Source organism: Martes martes (genome assembly GCF_963455335.1).
Source record: "Martes martes genome assembly, chromosome: 10".
Classification (NCBI taxonomy): domain Eukaryota; kingdom Metazoa; phylum Chordata; class Mammalia; order Carnivora; family Mustelidae; genus Martes; species Martes martes.
Window position 1 is genome coordinate 83,472,201 of NC_137898.1, and position 22,564 is coordinate 83,494,764.

General features: G+C 33.7%; 1 protein-coding gene across 3 annotated transcripts in view; it reads left to right on the plus strand.

The window, feature by feature from the left end:
* The window catches only part of CNTN5 (contactin 5), a gene marked incomplete at both ends in the record, with an annotated part of 773,509 nt that overhangs the window by 652,467 nt on the left and 98,478 nt on the right, over positions 1-22,564 (plus strand). For all 3 annotated transcript variants that reach the window (XM_080816834.1, XM_080816835.1, XM_080816836.1), the window contains one exon: positions 6,988-7,108. In XM_080816834.1, the coding sequence (XP_080672960.1) occupies positions 6,988-7,108 (121 nt within the window). The remainder of the gene's footprint in view (positions 1-6,987; positions 7,109-22,564) is intronic.

Here is a 22,564-nt window from a genome sequence, read left to right on the forward strand (position 1 = left end):
TGGATTCTGAGTATTGTACTTATCAGATAACATACTTATTTCTCTCATTCACATTTATTCCAAACCTAGCTGCAAATATGAGGAGATACTCCACACTCTCTTCTTATGTTTTTTTTCAATCAAACTTGGATTAAACTAGACATTCAAGTGCAGAGTATATATATATATATATATATATATATATATATATGTATATATATATATATATATAAACAAAGGTTAGCGTAGCCCACAAAAATAAATATCTGTTGAATTAATCAGTGATAATTGCATAAACAATAAAAGGAGGATATAACAGATTTTCTTAGCAGGTATATAAGATAAACTTTAGCAACAGTTAGGAAGGAGTTAAGAGTAAGTTCAAGAAAGTATAGACTGGAAAAAAAAAAAAAAGAAAGTATAGACTGATAACCTATACGACTTTGTCTATTTCATGCCTCTTTTAACTTAGAGGTGCTAGGTTAGTATAGAAATGACTCTATCAGCATTAGGGCTTATTTAAGTCTATCAAGGCAACTTATAACAGAATACCATAGAATGGGTGGCTTATGCACAACAGAAATTTATTTCTCACAGTTCTGGAGTCTGGGAAGTCCAAAATCAAGGCACTGACAGATTCAGTCTGGTGACAGATGGTCATCCTCTCACTGTGTCTTCACATGATAGAAGGGGTAAGAGAACACTTTAGGGTCTCTTATAATGGCACTACTCCCATTCATACTATACCACCCAAACACCTCACCTCCAAATACCATCATATTGCAGATTAGATTTCAATATGTGAATTGGGTGTGGCGGGGCTGGGGTACACATACAGTCTAAAGCATGATCCTTTTATCTTGATCATTTATGTTAATCATAAATAAAGGAATGCCCTTTTATCTGACTGCTTGCGAAGAGAGTCAATGCACATATGTTCAGATCAAAGACATTTTTCAAGAATTAGGGAAAAAACTCACCACCTAAGTCTGACATTGACTGACATATTAAATATCACATTCTCCAGCCCTATATGTCTACTTGGGAAAGGAGGAACACTAATGTGATACACATATCACTTTGTCATTCATTCATTATTCTTCATATACCCAATTTTGTCATTGAGGAAATAAATGACTTGACATTTTTATTTTTAAATTTGTTATACTAAAATTTAATTGTAACTTGTCTTGTATATTCTTGCTTTGAGCTGCTTCCTAACGTCTAATCTTCATTTTAACCAAGATAGTGGACCGATTCCATGAATTCATGACTTTGTGCTTATAATGCTAAGTGATCCAGCTTGGGTATCTGGCTATTCCGAGTTCATCAAAGAGTTTCAACTCGTTCATCTTTAACTTATGTCATCAAGTAAAGCTGTTTCTGCATTTTTCTTAATACTTAAAAGTAAATTATTAGAATGTGTGTTGGAAATTAAATACCAAAGTCATTTGGTATGAGAGCCATTTGGTATGAGAGCCATTTTTACCTATTTTCAGTCTTCACTTCATTGTTGGATTTACTGATTATTTCATCATTTTAGACATAAATATTTTTGTCAAATAGTATTTTGTCTAGTATTTTTTCTCTAGTAGCAATTAATTTTTCTATTTCAGGCATGCAATTTAATATCAGCTTTCTTTAAAAATATAATAAAATCCATACCATCATGAATGTAAACCCTATTATATAAAGGTTTAAGGAAAAAAAAAACAGGAAATAATATACATATATATTATTTTTCTTTTTATAACTTATCATAATAGGGTACTTGAAACAAATCATCCTCTGGGAAAAAGAAATACTGTACCAGGGAAATCTGTTAAGTATTCAAGAGTTATGTCAATAACATTATTAATATCTAATAATCCATGTCTCATACCTGGCACCTAGTTTTTTTATGTTAGAAAATATTTTTAAAATCACATCTCACACAATTTATATGCTATTTTACTTTTGCTTTGTAGAGAAGAATGTATGTCTCTACAAATGTAAAGAAGATTTGTATGTCTGTTAGGGGATAGGAGTGCTGGAAATACCCTATGTGAGCCCCTTGAGAAAGTTAAATAAACCTTAAAGGAGGGCACAGAAACTGCCATCCCCATAGGCTTCTGACTGAGCCATTCAGCATGACCCCTGTTTACAAGGATACTCAATTTAAGCTATCTTGTTGTTTAGATGATTCATTCCCTGAACATTCTCAGAGTGCTTAGTATGTGCACAGAAATCTGCTAAATCCTGCTGAAAAAAAAATGCTTTAAGAGTATTTTACACTTTTGAAGCATTTCCCAATAGTTCATGTATGTATGTATGTACTTTGTTTCACTTGATTTCCCTCATGAAAGAGACAGTGCAGTTGTTATTATTCCAATAGAGTAAGTTTCCCAGAGTTGTAGGGCCAGGAAGTTGCTAAACTAAAGGCTAGAATTCAGGTCTTCTTATTCTGAGTGCAGTAGTTTCCTTATAAGAGAGTAAGAGAGGAGATTTTATATATATATATATATATTTTATATATATAAAATATATATTATATATATATTATATATATTATATATATTATATATATATACAGAAAACTTACTATATCTATGGAAAATATTGATAGACATTTGTTGAAGGAGTGAATACCAATTAAATATTTGTCTCATCTAAGAGGGTAATTATAGTTCCCTTTAACAGATAACATATATCAAAAACTTATTATGTGCCAAATATGGCTATGGGCTTTACTTGCATTATCACATTGCTGCTGTGAGAGAAGTTCTACATCATAGAGGAATTCCCCAACTTAAAAATTTAGTAAGTGGCAAATAATACATTATATGTTAATAAAAAAATTATAAATGGGAGAGTAGGAATTCACACAATTCTGTGTCTTCCTAAAACCTGTATAAACTCTTTAAGTACCCTTTTCCCACTTTATTTTTCCACGATCTTTTCTCATTTCCCATCCTAACTTCTTTGAAGGCAAAAAAGAAGGGAGGGAGGAGTTAGGAGTTATGTCAGGCACAGAGAAGGAAGAAAGCAAGTCATTCATGCATTCGTCAGCTCACCCAGTGATCATTGGCTACTTTAGCACCAAGCTCAGTTCTGAGACTGTCTATAGTAGACCTTGGGGGTGACTTCCAAGAATGTCAGCTGCTATTTCAGAGACATGAGCAAAATGCTTTTGAAGCATAATTAACAATGGTAGAACTCATGAAGCCTAGTCCAGAAAGTCCAGGAAGGCTTTACCAAGGAGAAGGCATTTGAGCTGTCCAAAAGTATTTTCTCAGGGAAAGAAAGAATAAAGAACATCTGCAACAGAACAACAGGTAGAATTATGGAAAGTAGTCCCATTGATGAGAAAATTTTAGAGTAAGTTTATAGAAGCACAGGATTCTGTCATAGAAGGCAGTATCATGTTCTGAGGAGCCTTCTGTGTTGAAGTGAGGAGATTAGACTTTATCCGCAAGGTAACAGGAGCTAGCAAACACTTTGAACAGCAAAGTTATATGTTCTTCCATTTCTTAGGAGATCTTAACTAGCAGTCTTATGTTGGATGAGCAGGACATTTAGTCAAAGTGAAAGCCAATAAAGAGTTCGACTTGAGTGGAAGGATGACAGTTCCTGTTTTATTTCAAAACCATAAATAAAAATTAAAATAATCTAGCAACTGTTCTAGTGAGATTATGTGACCAAGAGATGTAAATGACTTAGCCATGTTACTGTTCTCATAGGTGGTGAACATACAGCTTCTTTCTTCATTCTTTTTTTATTGAAGTACAGTTAATATACAATGTTACACTAGTTTCCGGTGTACAATATAGTGACTTGAGTAGTCTTTGCATTGCGCTATACCCATCACAAATATAACAGCCTGTTTCACAAATAGTCTTCATTTTATTCAACCATTCAACAAATATTTATTGAGCTCCCTCTATGTGGCATGCACCATGCTAGGTGCACAATGCTTGGAGCATTATGTTAAGTGCTGGTTATGGGGAAGTTCATTTGAAGCAACATGTAACACAATTTATTCATAAAGCCAGAAAAAGCAGCAAAGAAAAGACAGGATATAAAGTAAGTGTCAAACAAAACAAGAAAAGAGAGACTAACTCCTAAAACAGAAAAAGTGAAAGGGAGGTTTAAGCTTAAGAAAGGAAGCATCTGTTGTTAAGTAACCATTTCATTAAAAGTGCACTAAATTGTGGAGGTTTTCTCTCAGGAACTGCATACTGTGGACCAAGATTAAGTATAATGGGTTCCCACATGAATTCTTCTCATTACTTCTCTTGAAAGATCAGTAAATCTACTGAACAGGTAATTTAGGTTTAGTGTTCACAATCCGTTCATTTTACTTTCAATCTCCCCTGTTTGGAATTGTAAAAATATAACATAGGTATAATCCAAAAGAGAAGGGATGAGACCAAAATGAGACTATTTCAACTCCTCAGACAGTCTTGACGTTGACAGAAATGCAATGAGCTACAGATTTTTTATTCCTGATAGATGGTGATGGAGTTTCAGGCAGTTAATAAAGTATTGCACACTATTAATTGCAGGAACCAAGTAAAGGACAGCATAGGAAAGATAATCTATACCTCACCCTCCTGAATTCCTTGATCTTTTTGTGATTTTCAATGAAGAATCATCTTAATCTCATTAAGTTTTTCTTTTACTATAATTCAGCAGAGAGGACAAAGGTTTGAGGACTTTTATCCAGGACAAAAAGAAATCAATAATTTGGGAAGAAAAAGTTCTGGAAAATAAGACAATCAATTATTTAATCCTAAGAATGTGATTTTTATCAATTATCATTTATAACATTTATCACATTTTTTATCACATTTTTCAAAAATGTGAGCCTGAAAAATGACTTACAATCATCTTTTCCACTGTTAAACTACCCCAGTCAGTCTGTTATATGAGAAAAATAGACAAGACAATAAAAAAACAACAAAACAAAAATCAGCAAGCACAGTCTTCCATAAGCATTATTTCTGGAAATAATAAAGTCCCTTCTGATTTTCTGGACCTCTCCTTGAATTTTCCATTAGACGTGGGCCCTTTTCTGGGTTCAGAGTGTGCCTATTGATTCCTGATTAATTTGAGTACCCTATTAGGAGAGTTTCTTTGAAATCCAAGGGGAAAAAGAAATTTTCACACTTAAGATGGACCCATACTACATAAAGTGATAAATATATCAAAGCTGATTTGTAAGTATTAGGTTATGTTAATTTGAAACTGAATTATAGCTTATAATGCTTATAATTTGCTTTTGTTTTCCCATATTAAATCAGAGTTTTAAAGTATAAATTTCCTCTTCAGATTTGAAAGAAGTAAACACTTAGTCCAGAATTGATGAGAAATTAAATTTAAGAGTGCCAACTTATCCTAAGGAAATTAGTGGCATAGGACATTCTCTGGATAAATATCACATTCTTTGAAATAATTGTTATGACATTTTAATGCATTCTCACCATGAAACATTCCCTTGTAAATGACTAAACCAGAGTACGTCTTAACAATTATTTCATGAGAGAAAACTTCAATAGTCTTCGAGTTACTATCATAAGACTAATATAAAGGGGGGGGGGGGGAACAGAAGTGAAATACCAGAAAGAAGTGGTTTAAAACAGTACAGGGTTAAGCATTTCATTTAAATAAATACACATAGTTTGAGAGGCCAAAACTTCCAATGACTTTACAAAATTTTCCAATGAACTCTAAGGAAAGTGAAAAGAATCCAAAGAATTTCCAGAAATTCCTCTAATTTTTATGATTTTTGTATAACCCATTGGTCTATATCAAAATAAATGCAAGCAACTAAACTCAAATAATTATTGGATATTAATTATTAGATATAAATATTATTGCCCTCTAAGTAGACAAATGCACCTTTTTTTAAGGTAATTCACCTATTCCATCAAAAAAGAAAAGATCTCTAATTTGAAGTGCTTCTCTTTGGCTTGCATTAAACATCCTTTCATATGCTCAACTACTGTTAAAGAGAAATGTTGAGTTCTTTGAAAATGTCATTTCAAACTGTATACATCTATGCTCATTCCAGCCAATTGTTTTTGATTGCAACATGAAAACTGAAGAGTATATTGGAGTTTTGCTATGTCATTATCCGAAAAAATACCTTATGAGTTGTGGATTCCAAATCTTTGGATGTTCACATTCACACATAAAAATCTGTATTTTCCAATAGAGTAAATGAAAGCCAAGATTAAGTAATGAAAGTCTGTACCCAACATTCTTATGTTTATGATCATCACTAATCCCATGAACTGATACATCTAAAAGATATTCTCCCTGGTACTTATTGATCTCTTTAACTGAAGTTGTTCTTCAACTATATTCTAATCATCTTGCTCCCAACAAGAACCAAGTGTTTTGAACATCCTTTGTGTTTTATAACTACATTGATTAACAGAAATTCAGGCTGACCCTACTCCCTGATGGTGGTGGTTATGGGAGGAATAAATCTTTGTTAAGTAAAGACACATGGCTTTGGGACCAGCAATCTTTCACCTAAGCACTCTCATCCTGTTGTCTACAGTGTCCTTACAAAAGCAATCATTCAATAAAGTTGCACAAGATAATCTTTTAAGTGCTATCTTCTCATAATTAATTTCCACAAGTTGCTATTCCTTTCAAAACTATTGTCTTGCCACCATTTAGGCCTGTCTCAGAATGTCAAAGCAATAATTTTGGCTCACTGATTATTTCTCCTATCCTTTTAAATATAGGATGTTTACGGATATTTAAATATTTCTTAAATATGGTAGCTGCTAAATCATTATATAAAATATTAAATGTTCAAATTCTTTATTAGCAATTGTTGGAAACATAACTTCCATGTCTTTCTTAAAATAGGGCATGTTTGATTTCGGTATTGTTGTCATATAAATTGTAAGAACAAAAATAGGCCCTATGACTGAATGTACAAAATTCCCCTTAAACCACCTTGAACTAGGCAGATTTGCAACATTTTAAACTGGCACTTCATCCCTCTTTCAGCAAGCATCCTCTGCAGATTTAATGATCAGGAACATCCTTCTGATGCATGCTGGGAGATATGGCTGCAGGGTACAGACCACAGCAGACAGTGTGTCAGATGAGGCAGAACTTCTGGTTAGGGGTGAGTATGCTAATAGTGCAGTCTGAAGACATGATCACCATAAATTATCATACAAAGGAATTTAAATGCATGGACTTTGAGCACATCAGGACTGTGCATTTTACTTTCAATTTTACAATATATGTCATTTTTGCTTAACCTTTTGTCTTTGAAAAATTACATGGAAAACTGCTTCTTAGTAACAGACAAAACCTATAGATCCAACTTCAGGGTCTAAAACACCTTTAGTAGTAAGTGGTCACTTAGTGTTTCACCAACTTAATGCCAAACAGAAATTTTAAACAGTTGAGTCACAGATACTTGGACTACAGAGATAAAATTTGTTTGTGTGTTGATGTGTTTTTCAAATACAAAGCTAATGGAACCCCTAGGCACTTTTTTTTTTCTTTCACTAACTTCTAAATTCTGCTTCCCCAAACAGGAAAACTGCATGCCTAATATGATGGCATTTGCAACTGTTCAGTGACAGGGATTTTTTAAGTATGAAAATATCAAACAGAGTCTGGGCATAAATGACAGTTAAGTGGTTTTCACTATGAACTGGGCTGCCAAATTCTGCAATCTTATAAAGTTACATCTTATTTGAATTAAGTAAATGACTGTAGCACAAATTTCTTTTAGCACATTATTCCCCAGTATGGGAAACGCAGCTCCTAGCATGCATATTCTTTCTCTCTCTCTCTCTCTTTCCTTATTCCCTCTCTTCCTTCCTTCCTTCCTTCCTTCCTCCTTCCCTCCCTCCCTTCCTCCTTCCCTCACTTTTTTCTTTCCTTCTTTCCTCCCTTCCATCCTTCCTTCCTTCCCTCCTCTCTCCCCCTTCCTTCCTTTCTCTTCTTTTCTTCTTTCTTTTTTTTTTAGCTTGAGATACAATATACCTACAGAAAATTCCACAAATTATTTGTGTACATGTGTATAACTCAGTGAAAAATCAAATGTGAATACACCATGAAACTAAATTCAAGACAACAGCTAGAACATTACCAGAATCTCACCTACTGCCTCTCCTTTTTTGATTTTAAACAATTACATTTGAGTGATGTGAGTATTGTATGCTAAGACTCTTTGCATGATCTCTGCAAATAAAATTCACAATCCATAGCAAAAACTGGTATTTTAGATTTGTCTTTTATCTACATGAAGTGTTTTTCAATCATAATTTTTAAGAATTCATTAATATAAAAAAATCTTAAGTAGGAAACATAAGGCATACAGTAAGTTTTATCATCTCTTTGTTTTAGTGGTATGTATTATCAAAGGTTTATTGATTTTTGGTAGTGCATCCATTATTGATCCAAGTAAAATATTGTTTTGATACAAGTGTGTATCTGAGTGAGTGGCATTTTGTTCATTTTTGGATGTGTGTGTGTTCCATTCCAAAGGTTATTTGAACTTTTCTCCAAACTTATATCAAGAATGTGTATCTCTATTACCCTTTTACAAAACAACAACATTTTAAAGTGCTCATCCTCATGATATTCCATTTAGGTGAAAATTTTTCCTTTATGCCTTTTGAACTTATAAGGCTCGTGGAATTGCAAACCCCATATTGCAGTCAAATTTATGGAAAATTGCTTTCTTCTCTTGTTGTGGTCTGTTTTAGATTATGTGTACTTATTGTGTAGTACTTGCCTAGTAATTTAGAATGATGCTCCTAAAATTGGAGCTTTCCAAATGGATAACACAATTTAGAGGCTGATAACAAGAAACTAGGTATTTTTACAGGGTTATGAGGAGCAAATTTAAACCAACATTCTGCTTTGTAAGTAAAATTAAGCTCAGCAGAGTTTAGAACATAATTCAGGTTCAGCTTTTTTGTGTTCTGCTCTTTTAGCCTTTGGCTTTATGCCTAGGAGAAGACAAAAATGCAGAAATGTTGAAATTACACTTAAAAGAAATTTCAAGCAAGTTTCTATTGTCTGAATATTCATGTAACATTCAACTCAAGCTTTCATTCAAAATGAGTTTGATCAAGTCACCAATATTTTATTATATAGTTGCTTTACTTCTCTAAAATTAGTAAAAATAACTTGCCTCTTCTGCCTGGTTGGTCTCAGACAGATTTAAAAACTTAACTAGGGGTTTTGGTTCTTCCTTTTTTATTTTTACTATTTATATTAACAGCTCCTCGTAATTTAAGGAACTTGGATGCTTGACTTTTGCAGTTTCTCATGTTGAGTTGTGAAATAAAACTCAAAATAGTTTTACCCTGCCGTTCTTTCTCCCATTCCCATTCATTGATTTATAAACTTGGGGAATTCTAATAGTACAGGCCACAGGACCAAAGTTGAGCATTTTAAATGGAGTTAGAGCACCAGAATCCTTGAAGTGCATAAAGTATATGTCACATAAAAATGGGAAGAGCAAAGACAATTCCATCATACATCTTTCTATAGAATACCATCATTGGATTGTCTCAGCGGTTCATTTCGCTCAGTGTTGAGCATGAGGAACATTCTTGGGTGGCCAGGGATAAGTTTCTATAACCCTATAATTCTATTTTAGTGGGGATTTAGGAGATTAAATCTGTGTTCCTCAAGATTGATAGAAGCTACTTTTTTATCATCCCCTTTCCCATTAAATACAGTCTTTGAAATACTTTTGTACATCTTATCAAGCACTGAAATTTTTCTCCAAGCCTCTTAGGAACATCAGATTGGAGCTCAGGTGTGTAGCCCTAAGACCTCATCATTGCCTGCTTAAAATCTGAGTGTTCCTAACTAGTAATGTCTCCTGCTTCTCTACCCATTCACTATTTTAAAGCTATATTTCCCCAAAATGCTTGTTTCTACTGTTGCTTCATTTTGCTTGTGAATGTCAGTTCTATTATTCACCTCTTTTCCACTATTTTTGTCATCTTCCAAAAATTGAATTTTCCTTTAATTATCTGAAGCATAAAATCACTTGCTCTTCTATATTTAATATGCAGTGAACCAGCATTATCGCAGCACCACAAATAATTTGGAGAGCCATATCAGAAGTAACGAATATGTTAAAATAACTTGTTTTGTTGAAATACAAAGGGAAGTTAAAGGCACACCTGGACATCTGTGCACAATTTAAGTCACTTATTCAAGTGTGATATAGCAACAAAACAGAAAGTAGGGCTAGACAATGCTGTGGGAACCTCTTTACAGATAGGTAGAACTGTATTATGTTTCTAGGGCAAAGGAGATTGATCATTAAGAGATAACACAGGAGGATACAAGATTTGTAAAGAGCTGATACTCCCAAGCAATATGAGAGTTGGTCAAACACAATATTAAAACTCCAGAGAACAGAGTGTTAGTTTTTTTGTTATTTTATTTTATAAAAATGAATATTAGAAATATGTTTCCCCAAGCCAATATAAGAACAGGAAACTATCATGGTTTAAAGAATAAAATATATTTAGCAGTAACTGGGATCAGAGCAAGAGTTCTATTTACTCCGCCCAGGGACAGAAAAGTTTAAAAATTCACTTCTTCATTAAAATTTTATATTCATATTACTCTGTTTATTAATATAAAACAGTTCAAGAACTCTTGGGATAGTCAAAGAATAATCAATAATCCTTTGGCTCCTCCTAAATGTATACCTTATATGCTCTTCTTTCTCAAAACTTGGACAATTTTCATTTCCTGCATTACAATTTACAGAATGAATCTGATGTTTATTAAATTGAATTTGAGAAGAAAGACTCCACCTTAGGATTAACTTATTGAGAGATCTCACTATTTTTAATCACTCACCCCTTCTTTTCAACTTGGTGTTCAACTTCTCTTTCAGTTTTATTTGCTTTAAACTTTCCATCAATTCAATTCTATTTTTTCTTTTGAAGAAAGCTTTTTTCCTCGAATATTTTACCTATAATCTCTCCCAACCCACCTAGTCACTTTTCACTGCAAATATAAAACTATTAAAAGTTTGACTGTTTTATTACTTAAATAAGTCAACAGGTATACATTGATAATTTGGTATTCATTCACTCACTCATTCACACGGTAACTTCTCTGTATCAAGCTCTGAGCTAGACACATGGATGGAAAGATGAAGACACCAAAGTCTCAGTCCTCTGTGGTCCTATGGCCACTAGTGTGAGAGGCATCTTTGGGAATGGCATGAGAAACACTAAAAAAGTAAAGCTCACTGGGTAACTTTCAGTCTTTTAGGGGAAATAATCAATACTAGGAGACAACAAAGGCATAGCTACAGAGCTACATAATTTGTGAGAACCAGTGCCAACTAAAAATTCAGAGCCCCTTGGTCAAAACTTCATAAGAATTTCAAGACAATGAGAGCAGAGCCTTAATCGAAGTATGGAGACCCTTTAATTTAGGGACCCTGAGTGACGGTGCAGGTAGCAGAGCCATGAAGCCAGCCTGCTATACCTATTAAATTATGTATTACTCTACAAGAAGAAAAAGGACTTTACCAAAGCATACTAAAATATTTTCTTTTTTCAGTTACAACAAAGTTGTCTAAATCTGTTTTCTCATCTGACATATTAGAACCTCTTCAGGGGTTTTATCAGCTTTTTATATGAAATGTCTTTTAATTATTCTACTCCATTTTGGAAGATTTTGTTTATTGTGTTAAAGTAATCATTAATTCATATTTCTATTTTAATTTCCACCAAAAACACTTGTCATCATGTGATATCTGGTGTTGCTGGCTAGATTTAAATCTGGCCAACAGCAGAGACTTTACATTTTAGCTACTTGTGAAGTATTACTTGTTTTATTTTGTTTTGTTTTGCTTTCAAATTAACCTAAAGATATCAATTACTGATGGAAACCAGTTTGGAACCTTTGACTAAATACTGTCTAAACTATAATTTTCAGTGATTCTCACTAGCAAGAGAGGAAAGTTTGAGGATCTTCTGCTTTTTGCCCTTGGAAGGATGCAAGTACAATAACTTTCCCAATACAAAGGGAAATTCAAGCTTAGGTGAAAATCTTGAACATATTTCTATTTTGAGAATCTGATTTGAGAATTAAACATTACTAATGTGTTAACGTGCTCTATCTTTATGTCTCTCATGGAACTACCCTTATGAACCATGTAGATTCCAAACTGAAATAAATGCTTATCTTAGCACGGGCCTACTTTAGCATCTGGCCACTTCTGAAAGTTTCAAGCTTTAAAATATGCAAGTATTTAACAGAAGTATATTTTGAAAGATAGAGTTTGCATAGTTTCTCTTCTCACCTTTACACGATTACCTTGTACTTGGAGATTGCACAAACCTTCATATGGTAGAGTAATGTGTTAGACTAAAAAGAATCTCTATTAAAAAAAAAAAAAAAGCTTCTAGTGGAAGGAAAAGGAGCCAGTAGTCACAAAAGCAAAGCTGAGTTTGCCAACATTTGGGGATCACAGAACAATGAAAAAGGCTTTCAGTGTAATTTTCATCTTAATTAATAGTAATAGTAAATGAATTTGCAAATAATTTATGTTTTAGAGCAGATGAGGTTTATTTAGTTAATACGTTTGCTTTTGTAATATTAAAATAGCTTTAAAATGGATATATAAAATATCTTCCTTCTTAAAGGAAATCTAATCTTATTCATGCAGTGTCTTATTGAAATATCCTACATCCCTGTGGAAATTTTAGATCACCACTATCACTAGTATTGGATACAATTATCTAAATAACTTATACCAATGACTTATTTTTCTACCTTAGAATTTTTTGGTATTAACTAGTTTGACATTAACTTTTGTTGTTGTTGTTGTTAATCATATGTTTGGATTCTGTGTACCACATTTAGTCTGGTTCATTGAAGAGATAGTTGACTGATTGACTTGATTGATGGAAATGATTAAAGCAAAACTAACACATAAGTTGTTATTGTATACAGACAACCAACTGATGGAGACTAAGTTGTGTATTTTATTCACTCAACAAATACTAAGAACTGCTAGAAGCCAACTTTTCCTTTAGGCACTGATAATTTCTGTCAATTGACTTAGGCTTTTGCAGGTTTCTTGGTAGGAACACTTTGCTGTTTTGAAGCAAGTACTCTTCATTTTGAGACTGTGTGTACTCTTCATTTTGTGACTTCCATTTTGAGAAAAATTCTGATCAGCTGGATTTTATTTATACATATTTTTGAGTGACGAACTGTAAGGTAATCACACTTCACTATATATTTTGTCCCACAGACTAAGCTATTTTTCTTACATATCCATCTTAATATAAAAATGACATTTACTATCACTTCACATTTACATAAGCTTATTGAGATAAATTCTTTTTTTTTTAAGCTTTCATTTATTCATTTGACAGAGAAAGATCACAAGTATGCAGAGAGGCAGGCGGAGAGAGGGGGAGGCAGGCTCCCAGCTGAGCAGAGAGCTCAATGTGGGGCTCGATCCCAGGACCCTGAGACCATGACCTGAGCCCAAGGTAGAGGCTTAACCCACTGAGCCACCCAGGCGTCCCTGAGATAAGTTCTTGATGTGTGGGTTTTTATTTAAGTGCTGATTTTATTCATTATTTAGTGAGTGCCTACTATATGCCAGGAGAGTTCTAGTATGCAAGAGGGAGAAGTGTGAGATAGGATTGTGTATAAATGCCTTCTAATACCATGGTAGAGAGCTTAACTTTTATGGACATCTATCAAAGGATCAAAGCAGGAAGGGGACATGAATAGATATACACTTTAAGAAGATCATTCTGAAAACTACAGAGGATGTTTTAGAGGAGAGTGAGACCAGTGGTTGTTAGTAGACCAAGTAGGAAGCTATAGCAGTAATCTTCATAAGAAATAAGAAAGGTCTGAAAAAAGGCAATGATAATGGAGATAAAAAAGAGTGTACATATTCAAAAAATAAGGATACAGAATTCATAGAACAGGTAGTTCACTGCCTATGAAAAATGAGAAGCAAGAGTCAAGAATGAATGCCAGTTGTGATGTTTAATGGAGTGATCAATGGCAGGGAGACCATTCATTCCAGTTAGACCAAGACAGTCCCAAGTTAAACTAGGGGTGGCAGAGTAATTATTAGTGAAACCCTTTCACTCTTAAAATTGTCCTGCTTTAGATAAATTATGTGACCACCCTTAAGAATAATCATGATTTTCATGTAGTCTGGAAGGTAAGGAGAAAACTGGATTGGCAGTAAAGCAATAGCATTTAAGATAAGGCTCTCCAAAGAGAAATACTCTGTACGCAAATAGATTTGTGGGTATGGAGCCAGGAGAGAAACACGGAAGTTGAGAGGTACATTTGAGCACAATCAGATGGAAATGAAAGTACAGAGATAGCATATAAAGAATGAAAAGAGAAAAACACTCAAGATAGAATCTCAAGAAAAACTAAAGTTTAAAAGAAGGGGAATATACAAAGATTGGGAACTGACTGCTGGAGACAGCAACCTACTAGGAAGAAAGCCAAGGAAATCAAGTCATAAGGACAAAGAAAAAAGAGAATTTCAGGAAAGACAAAGTAGGCAACAGTGTCAAGTCCAAGTAAAATAAGAACCAATATCTACCATTAGGTTGAGCAATTTGAAAGTAGCTGATGACTTTGGCAAGGGCAAATTCAATGGCCTGATGTGTATAATATCCAAATCACAATAGGTGGAAAGAGGCAAGCAATGATGTATAAAAGGAAAGCATGGACTTTGAAGTAGGACATTCCATTTCACCTCCCCTAAGCTCTAAATGGTCTGTAACTTGGACAGGTTGCTTACCTTTAACCTTGCTCACTTTTCATTCATTCATTCAACACTGATTCATCATACATTTATAGAGCACATAATAAGTGGCAGGCACTATACTAAGAACAAGCTAGCCATGAACAACTTGTGTCCCTGACATGGAAGAACATGTCTTTTTACAATATAATATAAGGAGTACTGTCAGATGTATGAGCAGCACATTTTACTCTGATTATAAGCTCCATTAATAATAATAATAATAAACAACTAGCATTTATTAAGCTCCTCCTATATGCCAGGCACTGTCCCTATATGAATTATTTCACTTTATTCATTTAGCATATCATATAAAAACAATGAGAAGAATACTGTTTTTAGTTCCAATTTGTAAATAAGGAAACTAAGGCTTGGGGAGGTTTAGGACTTGTTGACGTCACCCTAATAAGTGGAATAGTGAGTATAGTCCAAGCAGACTAATTTCAAAGTAAACATTTTAAATTACTATTCTGCCTTCCATCAATATCATCAATTGTCAGATGGTTTTCATTTTATTCATTATTGTATTCCCTGGACCTACTTAGTTCCTGACACACATTTTCTGACAAATATTAATATATTTGTGGAAGGAAGGTAGAAAGAAAGAGAAGGAAAGGGTAGAGCAGGGGAGGGAGAAAAGAAGTAAAAAGGAAGGAAGAAAGGGGAAAAAAGAAGAGAAAGAGGAAGAAAGGAATAAGGACTGAAGGGAAAGAAAAGATTCCTATCAGAAGGAATGGAGTGACAAGTTCTGTGTAGGAGTCAGAGAATCTTCATACATGAGCTGGGTTAAAGTCATTTGTTAAGGTAAGAAAGAGAAGTTAATCTACAGCATTTTGCAAATAAGCTCTTTTTCACTCTCACCTGCCTCAAATGGCAGGCCTCATGCTTTCTAATCCTCTAAAGTTTTCTATCTTTGACCACATGACTGGGAGCCTCAACATTACTGATCACCACTTTCTTGCATATTTTGCTCTAAATTACAACTAAGCTTACTGACAAGCCTGAACTTCCTCTGACCTCCATGTCTTGCCAATCATATAAGATGTCAAATTCTAATAATTATTTTCTCAGGACATCTTGTAGGACTTCTTATCCAAACACGTTAAGTTTTGGTAGAAAAGAATCACTTCTGGACAAAATGTCACTAGGAATACTAAGCAATATTAAAGAAACAGACCTCTTTCTACATGATCACTTCTTATTCTCTCATTTTAAACTTTCTTATGATTGCTACAATTATGAGGGAAGAACAAAACTCCCAGCTGCTTTAAAACGCACCTGACCTTCATTTCAATCATTGCTGCTGGTCTTTCAAACCTCTGATATTTGTTATTTCTTACCTACTCATGGGTAAATCATGCCAAAAGTCATGAAAACAAAACAACACAAAACACACTAACCAGTATTACTTGGGCAAAATGTTGGAAGTACATTTTACCTGTGTTCACTTGTTTGAACTGTTTGGAAAAATCACCTACTTACTTTTTATAGTTTTTATATATATAGGACTAAACCAAGCAGCAATCCTTTCTAACACATGACCTTTTAAATTTCTTGAATGCATTTGTTTTCCGTGACTGTTACCTAGGTTGTTTTAGCATGCTTTTTTTTTTTTTTTTCAGTTTTAGGTAGTAACTTATTTTCATGTAAAGCCTAGAATACACAGTTTCACAGGCCATGTATATATATATTACATTGCCTTTCTTTCATAACCCATATGTGGTCACCAAGAACCCAAGTTCCAAGCAAAAGATCTGTGAAATGTCAGCCCAATACTGGTCACACCTCCAAAACAATGGAAAATTGGTAAGTTCACTTTAGTCCCTACCTTAAAATCTTGTTTTATTTCAATGTGTGTTCCAAAATACTCAATTCTTAATTATTCTCTTGATTTTGTCTAACATCATACAACATGTAACCTGGTCTCTGAATGATTCTTCATTGAACAACACAAAATCCATGAATATTGAACAGAGAGAAGACCAGCACTGATTGAAGGAAACTTTTGCTGACTTTTACTGAAGATTAGACTTTGTCCTCCTAAACACCTGGTAAAGGTAATACCTTTGTTTCACTAAGTACTCCTTAATTTGGAATTACAAAGGCAATTAGCTCTCTAATGGGTTAGAGCAACTGAGGTGAGAGAGGAGGGGAGAAACTGAATAGCAGATGATGTCTGTTAAAGCCAAGGAAAAAAAAATAACTGAATCATTCTTGGTAAAAAATCTTTCTTATAAATGTCTCTCCTCCTTTTTTTTTTTTTTCACTTTTCAAAACTAGAGTGTGTCTAACTTTATTGCTTAGTGTGTATGAGGAAAATCTAATCTGACACCTTATATGTAAAGATTGGCAGTCATGAACACATGGATCTCTACCTTATGTTATTGATTGAGTATGTAAGTAGACATTACCTTCCAAAACTTCTGGATCATTGCTGGGTACCTAAACACTCAGGGGGAAAGGGAGAAAGATAGCTTCCAGCTTTATAAAAATAGTTTATTAAAATAGAAAATAACCACTGTAAGATTCAAAGTGGGCAGGCATTGAAAAGCTGAGATATAAAAGCGACAGCTGCAAGGTTATTTATTGCAGTGAGAAAATAAAATTGCAAAAGCTTAAGGTGTATAAAAAGTACCAAGGAAAGGTCTGCTGTGCTTGCATTTCATTTAGAAAAGCAATATCTTTGAGCAACCAGAGCACTTAGCACTAGACCTAGTTTATAGCTGGTGCTCAATAAATGTTAGTTGAATCTCAGTAACCTGATTTAAAAATGACACAAGTAGTTTAAAATTGCTGTGATGGTAACAAGTTTACACAGCCAGTACAGTGTAGCATTATAAAAATAACCCAGGCCCAGATTTCAATCTCACTCTGACACTAGCTGAATAACCATAGGCAAGTCATTTTACCTCTTTTGGATTTTTCATTTCAATAGTAGGCATATAATATCTAATTTGAAGACTTAATAGGAGAATGAAATGAGATTTCAAATGGTAGAATGCTTCTCAGTTAGTGCAGATATTATTGTTGATATTTTTAATTAGAGAAAGAATGTTTGTTTCCCTAATCTTTAAGGTTAAGGGACGAATCATTGTTCTTTATGGTATATATGGGCAGGGAAATGGTATACATTTCTCCAAAATTCAATCTTATTTTATTATCCATTGACTAAAATATCCAATAGTATTCTGATTATTTTTGTTCATCTTGTTCGCTTACAATTTGATAATACATTCTAAAGGTGATTGGGAGCATTTTGACTGCCTCTCCTTCCTCAGGGTCAAATTGGCATGTTGATAGATTTGGCATAATTGTGTTCTCTGCTGGTTTGTTGTTATTAGGATAAACTGAAACACCATCAGGGCCATCTCAGTGCATTTAGTAAACTGAAGCAATGAAATCTTGCATCACTTTCCTGAAGCGGATTGTTTATATTAACACATATTTACATGCATTGAAGATTCCATTGTGATGGCTTCCATCCTGGAGCAAAAGGCAATAAAAAATTGCGAAATATAAATTGTGAAATAAATGCTGCAGGGCTTCAAATACAGTTATACAAAGGAATCAAAAGAAAAAGACTGAGTTAAAAAAAAAAGTTAAAATGTTAAATACACACATTATATTTCATTCTAGAAAAGATGTGTAGATGAGCCCATTCTAAGTTTTTTTTTTTTTTTTTGTATCAATAACTAGCTTCGGTATCTGCACATCTAATAGTCACCAACTTGGTATCACACAAAATGAGCACCAAGTACATATTATAAAATCGATTTAAATCACAGTATTCAATATTTTTTAAATATATTTATTCTATGAATGTTTACATAGAATTTTGCCATACCTTCAGTTTAGTTGATAATGAAACAACGCAAGAATTAAAATAAAGGATGCAAAGCTGTAATAAACCACCAAGGACACTAAAGGATTTGGAAATATTTGTAAAATAAATACTTAGATTCTTAAAAAGTGAAACAAAATAGTATGAATGATTTTTAGGTTTCCCTAAAATTATGTCTTAGATTTTAAAATATTCTATGTCAGAAGTACAAAATTTTAAGCAATGGAAATATTTTTTAAACCACATAAGTTAATTATCCATGCCAATACATTAGCTTTCTCATTTGTCAGCATTCTGATTAGGCTAATTTAAGTATTCATTCATCACAAAAAACTGTGGCATAAAACAAGTCTCTTTAAATTATACGTTTTGTTCAGGAGGTTATTGGTTCATACAATTATTTCTTTTGTGGCAACTCAAGAAATAGAGCAGTTATTAGTAAACTTCATTTGAAATACCTTACCACTGTTTCAAAGACATTTTATCACCTGATCTGTATGTATCAGTAAATCAAAGCTCATATATTTGTCTTGCAACCTCAGCTCACAGAATGTTAAGTCAAGCTAATAAGCAGCATCGATCATACCCCACTGGATGAGGTAGTATGTATTACAGGCACTCTCCCTGTAATCCATCCATTATATGAAACATCTGCTACAAATTATCCAACCTCCAGGACTGCTCTATTTAAGTGCTCTGCAAGAGCCCACTGTCTCCATTTCTCCAAATGAGTTAGATGGTGGTATCAGGATTGTACCAAGTTCATTGTCACCATTTGACAGCAGTCATCTTTCAGTCTGTGCCAAACTCTTAATGGTACATTGCATAATGGTATATGTCTTCTTACAGTTGTCTAGCAAAAAATCCTCCGAGTATAAAGCAGCAGCCATCAAGATACCCCTAGGACTATTCTTTCTCCATTATTTCTCCATTATGTGTCATTGGTAATAATAATTCCAAATTCACTTCATGGTATATTTGGGAACATAAGCCACAAAGATATCTATAAATTATTCATAAGTGAATAGTGATAGTGAATAGATTTAAAAGTCCATGCTTTATTTTTTATCTTAATTTGCATTGCACAATTATAATAAGTCATACACAATAAACCCAATATTGGATTTATATAAAGTTTTGCAGAACATGGCACTTTGCATATTTTAGCACCCCTTATAGAATTCCTATAGGGTTTCTTTAACTCATTTTTTCATAGAATTTACTTAGTTTAATAAATTAATTTCAGGATAGTATCTGGGTTGCTTGAAGTTTTTAATAAAGAAGATGATTGTTTTTATTTGTTCTTGCAACTTGTATAATAGACCCTCAAATATCTATTTTCCATTTCAGAAAGATCACCTTCGATGGATGGACAGTATTATTTTTCTATTGGAATATATACAGTGTACACAACTTCAACTCATGTAAAACTACATTAAATGTTTATGCCTGCTTTACTACCTGCAATTGTCGGCTAATGTACCTTTCACCTGATTTATGTGATAATTGACTGAGAAGTGTTTGTGTTTTTCTAAAAAGAAGCACAGAGTTCTTTAAACATCTTAAACAGGGTAATATGGAGAGTCTCACATTGGTAATTAAATGCTTCAGCCAAAAGTGGCACAGGTCATTTTAGCTCACAACTCAGTGGTCTAAACCAATCACTTAGCTCCATTTAACACAACGGAGACAGAGTTCCAATGACAAACACACATTCACAAATTATACCTACCAGGATAAATTTCATGAAATTCCAATTTTATAAGACTGGTGTAGGGGAAGGATAGTGTCATTTTGTTTTGTCTTGCTTTGTTTTCCTTACAACATAAGTAGAAAAATCACCATACTCTCAATAAGATTTCAAGAAATTGGTATGCAAAACATTCTCGGAGACTACCACTGTCATTGAAACTACACTGACAACTTCAACTAAGCAACACCAGTACAATAAGACAATGTTGGAAAAGTGATTTACTGAATCACTGCAATTTACATTTGCTACCAATATGTTATTGCAAAGGTTTTGTAGTTTTAGCATTAATGCTTATCACTAACATTTTCAAGTATTTAAATAGATTTTCCCCACTATCTTCCTATAGCCTCTGAGGGCTTCCTTTCCACTTTTGCTCTCTGGTTTTCAGTGGCTTCTTTCCTTTGACTTTTCTCTTGTGTTATCCAAAGTGACTTCTTATCACACTTAGATAAAATCTAAATTCATCACCACTGCCCTCAAATCCCTCTGTTATCTGGCACCTACTGACCTTTCCCACATTATCACCCTCCTCTATCTTCTTTCTCTACTTTGCTTCCACCACACCTGAATCCTTTCTGTTCCACAATTCTGCTTAACTCATCAACACTTAGGAATGTTGCCACTGATGTTCTCTGCCTCGAAAACTTACCCACAATATGTATGTGGCTGGCTGGCTCCTTATTTATTTTTCAGCTTCTTATCTAATGTTTCCTATCTCACCTCCATCTGATCTTCACCCTACTTTATTTTCTTCATAGCATTTATTACTACCTGAAATTATCTCATTCATTTGTTCATTGGCCTTCTTTTCCTCCCTAGAAAGTAATCCTGATCCCCAGGGTCTGGCACACAGTAGATATTTCCTCAATATTGTTAAGCAAATTATTAAATGTAAGCATAAATGACTAATTCTTTTTCCCAAAGTGAATAATTACATTTTTAAAATCAGATATATAGAGAAGGATAGACAGTGTATGAAGTAGTAATTGAATAAACAATAATCATAGGCATTTAATATTAAATATATTGCCATGTCATATGACATGTCAATAAGGCAGACACTGTGAAATATGAGAAAAAACTATATGGGGATAATATGGTGGGGTCGGGTTTCCAGAAGTTTCCTATAACGGTACTCACAAAACAGTTCTTTGAAGCTTGGCACTCCCATCTCTATAATAAATAGCTTAGCATTTTTTCATGATTTCACCTATTTTTTGCAACATACACACATTTTCACAAGAAATGTTGATTGAAATATTAAAAATCAAATGCACATAGCAAAGGAGGACTTACATGCTGGCTTCTGGCTACACAGAGTGTATGGGAAAGAAATTAAATAGAAGTGCTAAAGAAAAGGCTTCTGTGTCCATTAAAGATTTTATGTCCATGAGACAAATTTTTGAACTATCCTTTGAAACATCAGCCAGCTGACAGCCCAGCACCTTATTCTCTTGCCTTATTTGCAACTGTAGGGACCAAATCCATGTCCTGGAAGCTCCGCTATGTATAGTTTGATCTGTTTGTCGGGATATGAACTCTCTGGCAGCAGCTTTAATTTACTGCAATAGGTGCATCACCATATTTATTGAGTCTTCCTCTGTATTTCACATGGACTCCAATTAACTTGTATGGTTACCAATTACACTTAATTCAATTCTTACCTAAAATCTCCCTACTCAATAGGTGGGCATAACTTCCTTGATACTACTCATCATGCCAAATTTTAAACTCAGTCACCTCTGTTTTTGGTTATGAACAAACATGGGACATAAAGAATTTAATTGAACAATGTTGACTGAGTTCCATGTTTTTCATTTCACATAAGTTTTCAATATTGTTAGCTCTCCTGATGTTTGACTGTTATTGATTCCCTATCACACAACTATTCATGATCTTTTTGACTATCTTCAGACTCAAAACTATCATCTTCCTACCTCTGTACTTCAGTGTTGTTGTAAAAATTTATTTCAATTGAAATTAATTGCTTTAACTTGACAGGAAAACTTTTGAGATCTTCCTCCAGATTTTCTCTTTATTCTAACATTATTCTTGCAATTTATCCAAGCATGAAATTCCAGAATAATGTTTCATTCCCATCCTTGACTCTTCCTCTATAATATCTAATGTGCTGGTCCATCTCCCATTTAAAAACATTTACTGGCCCTCCACTATTTATATA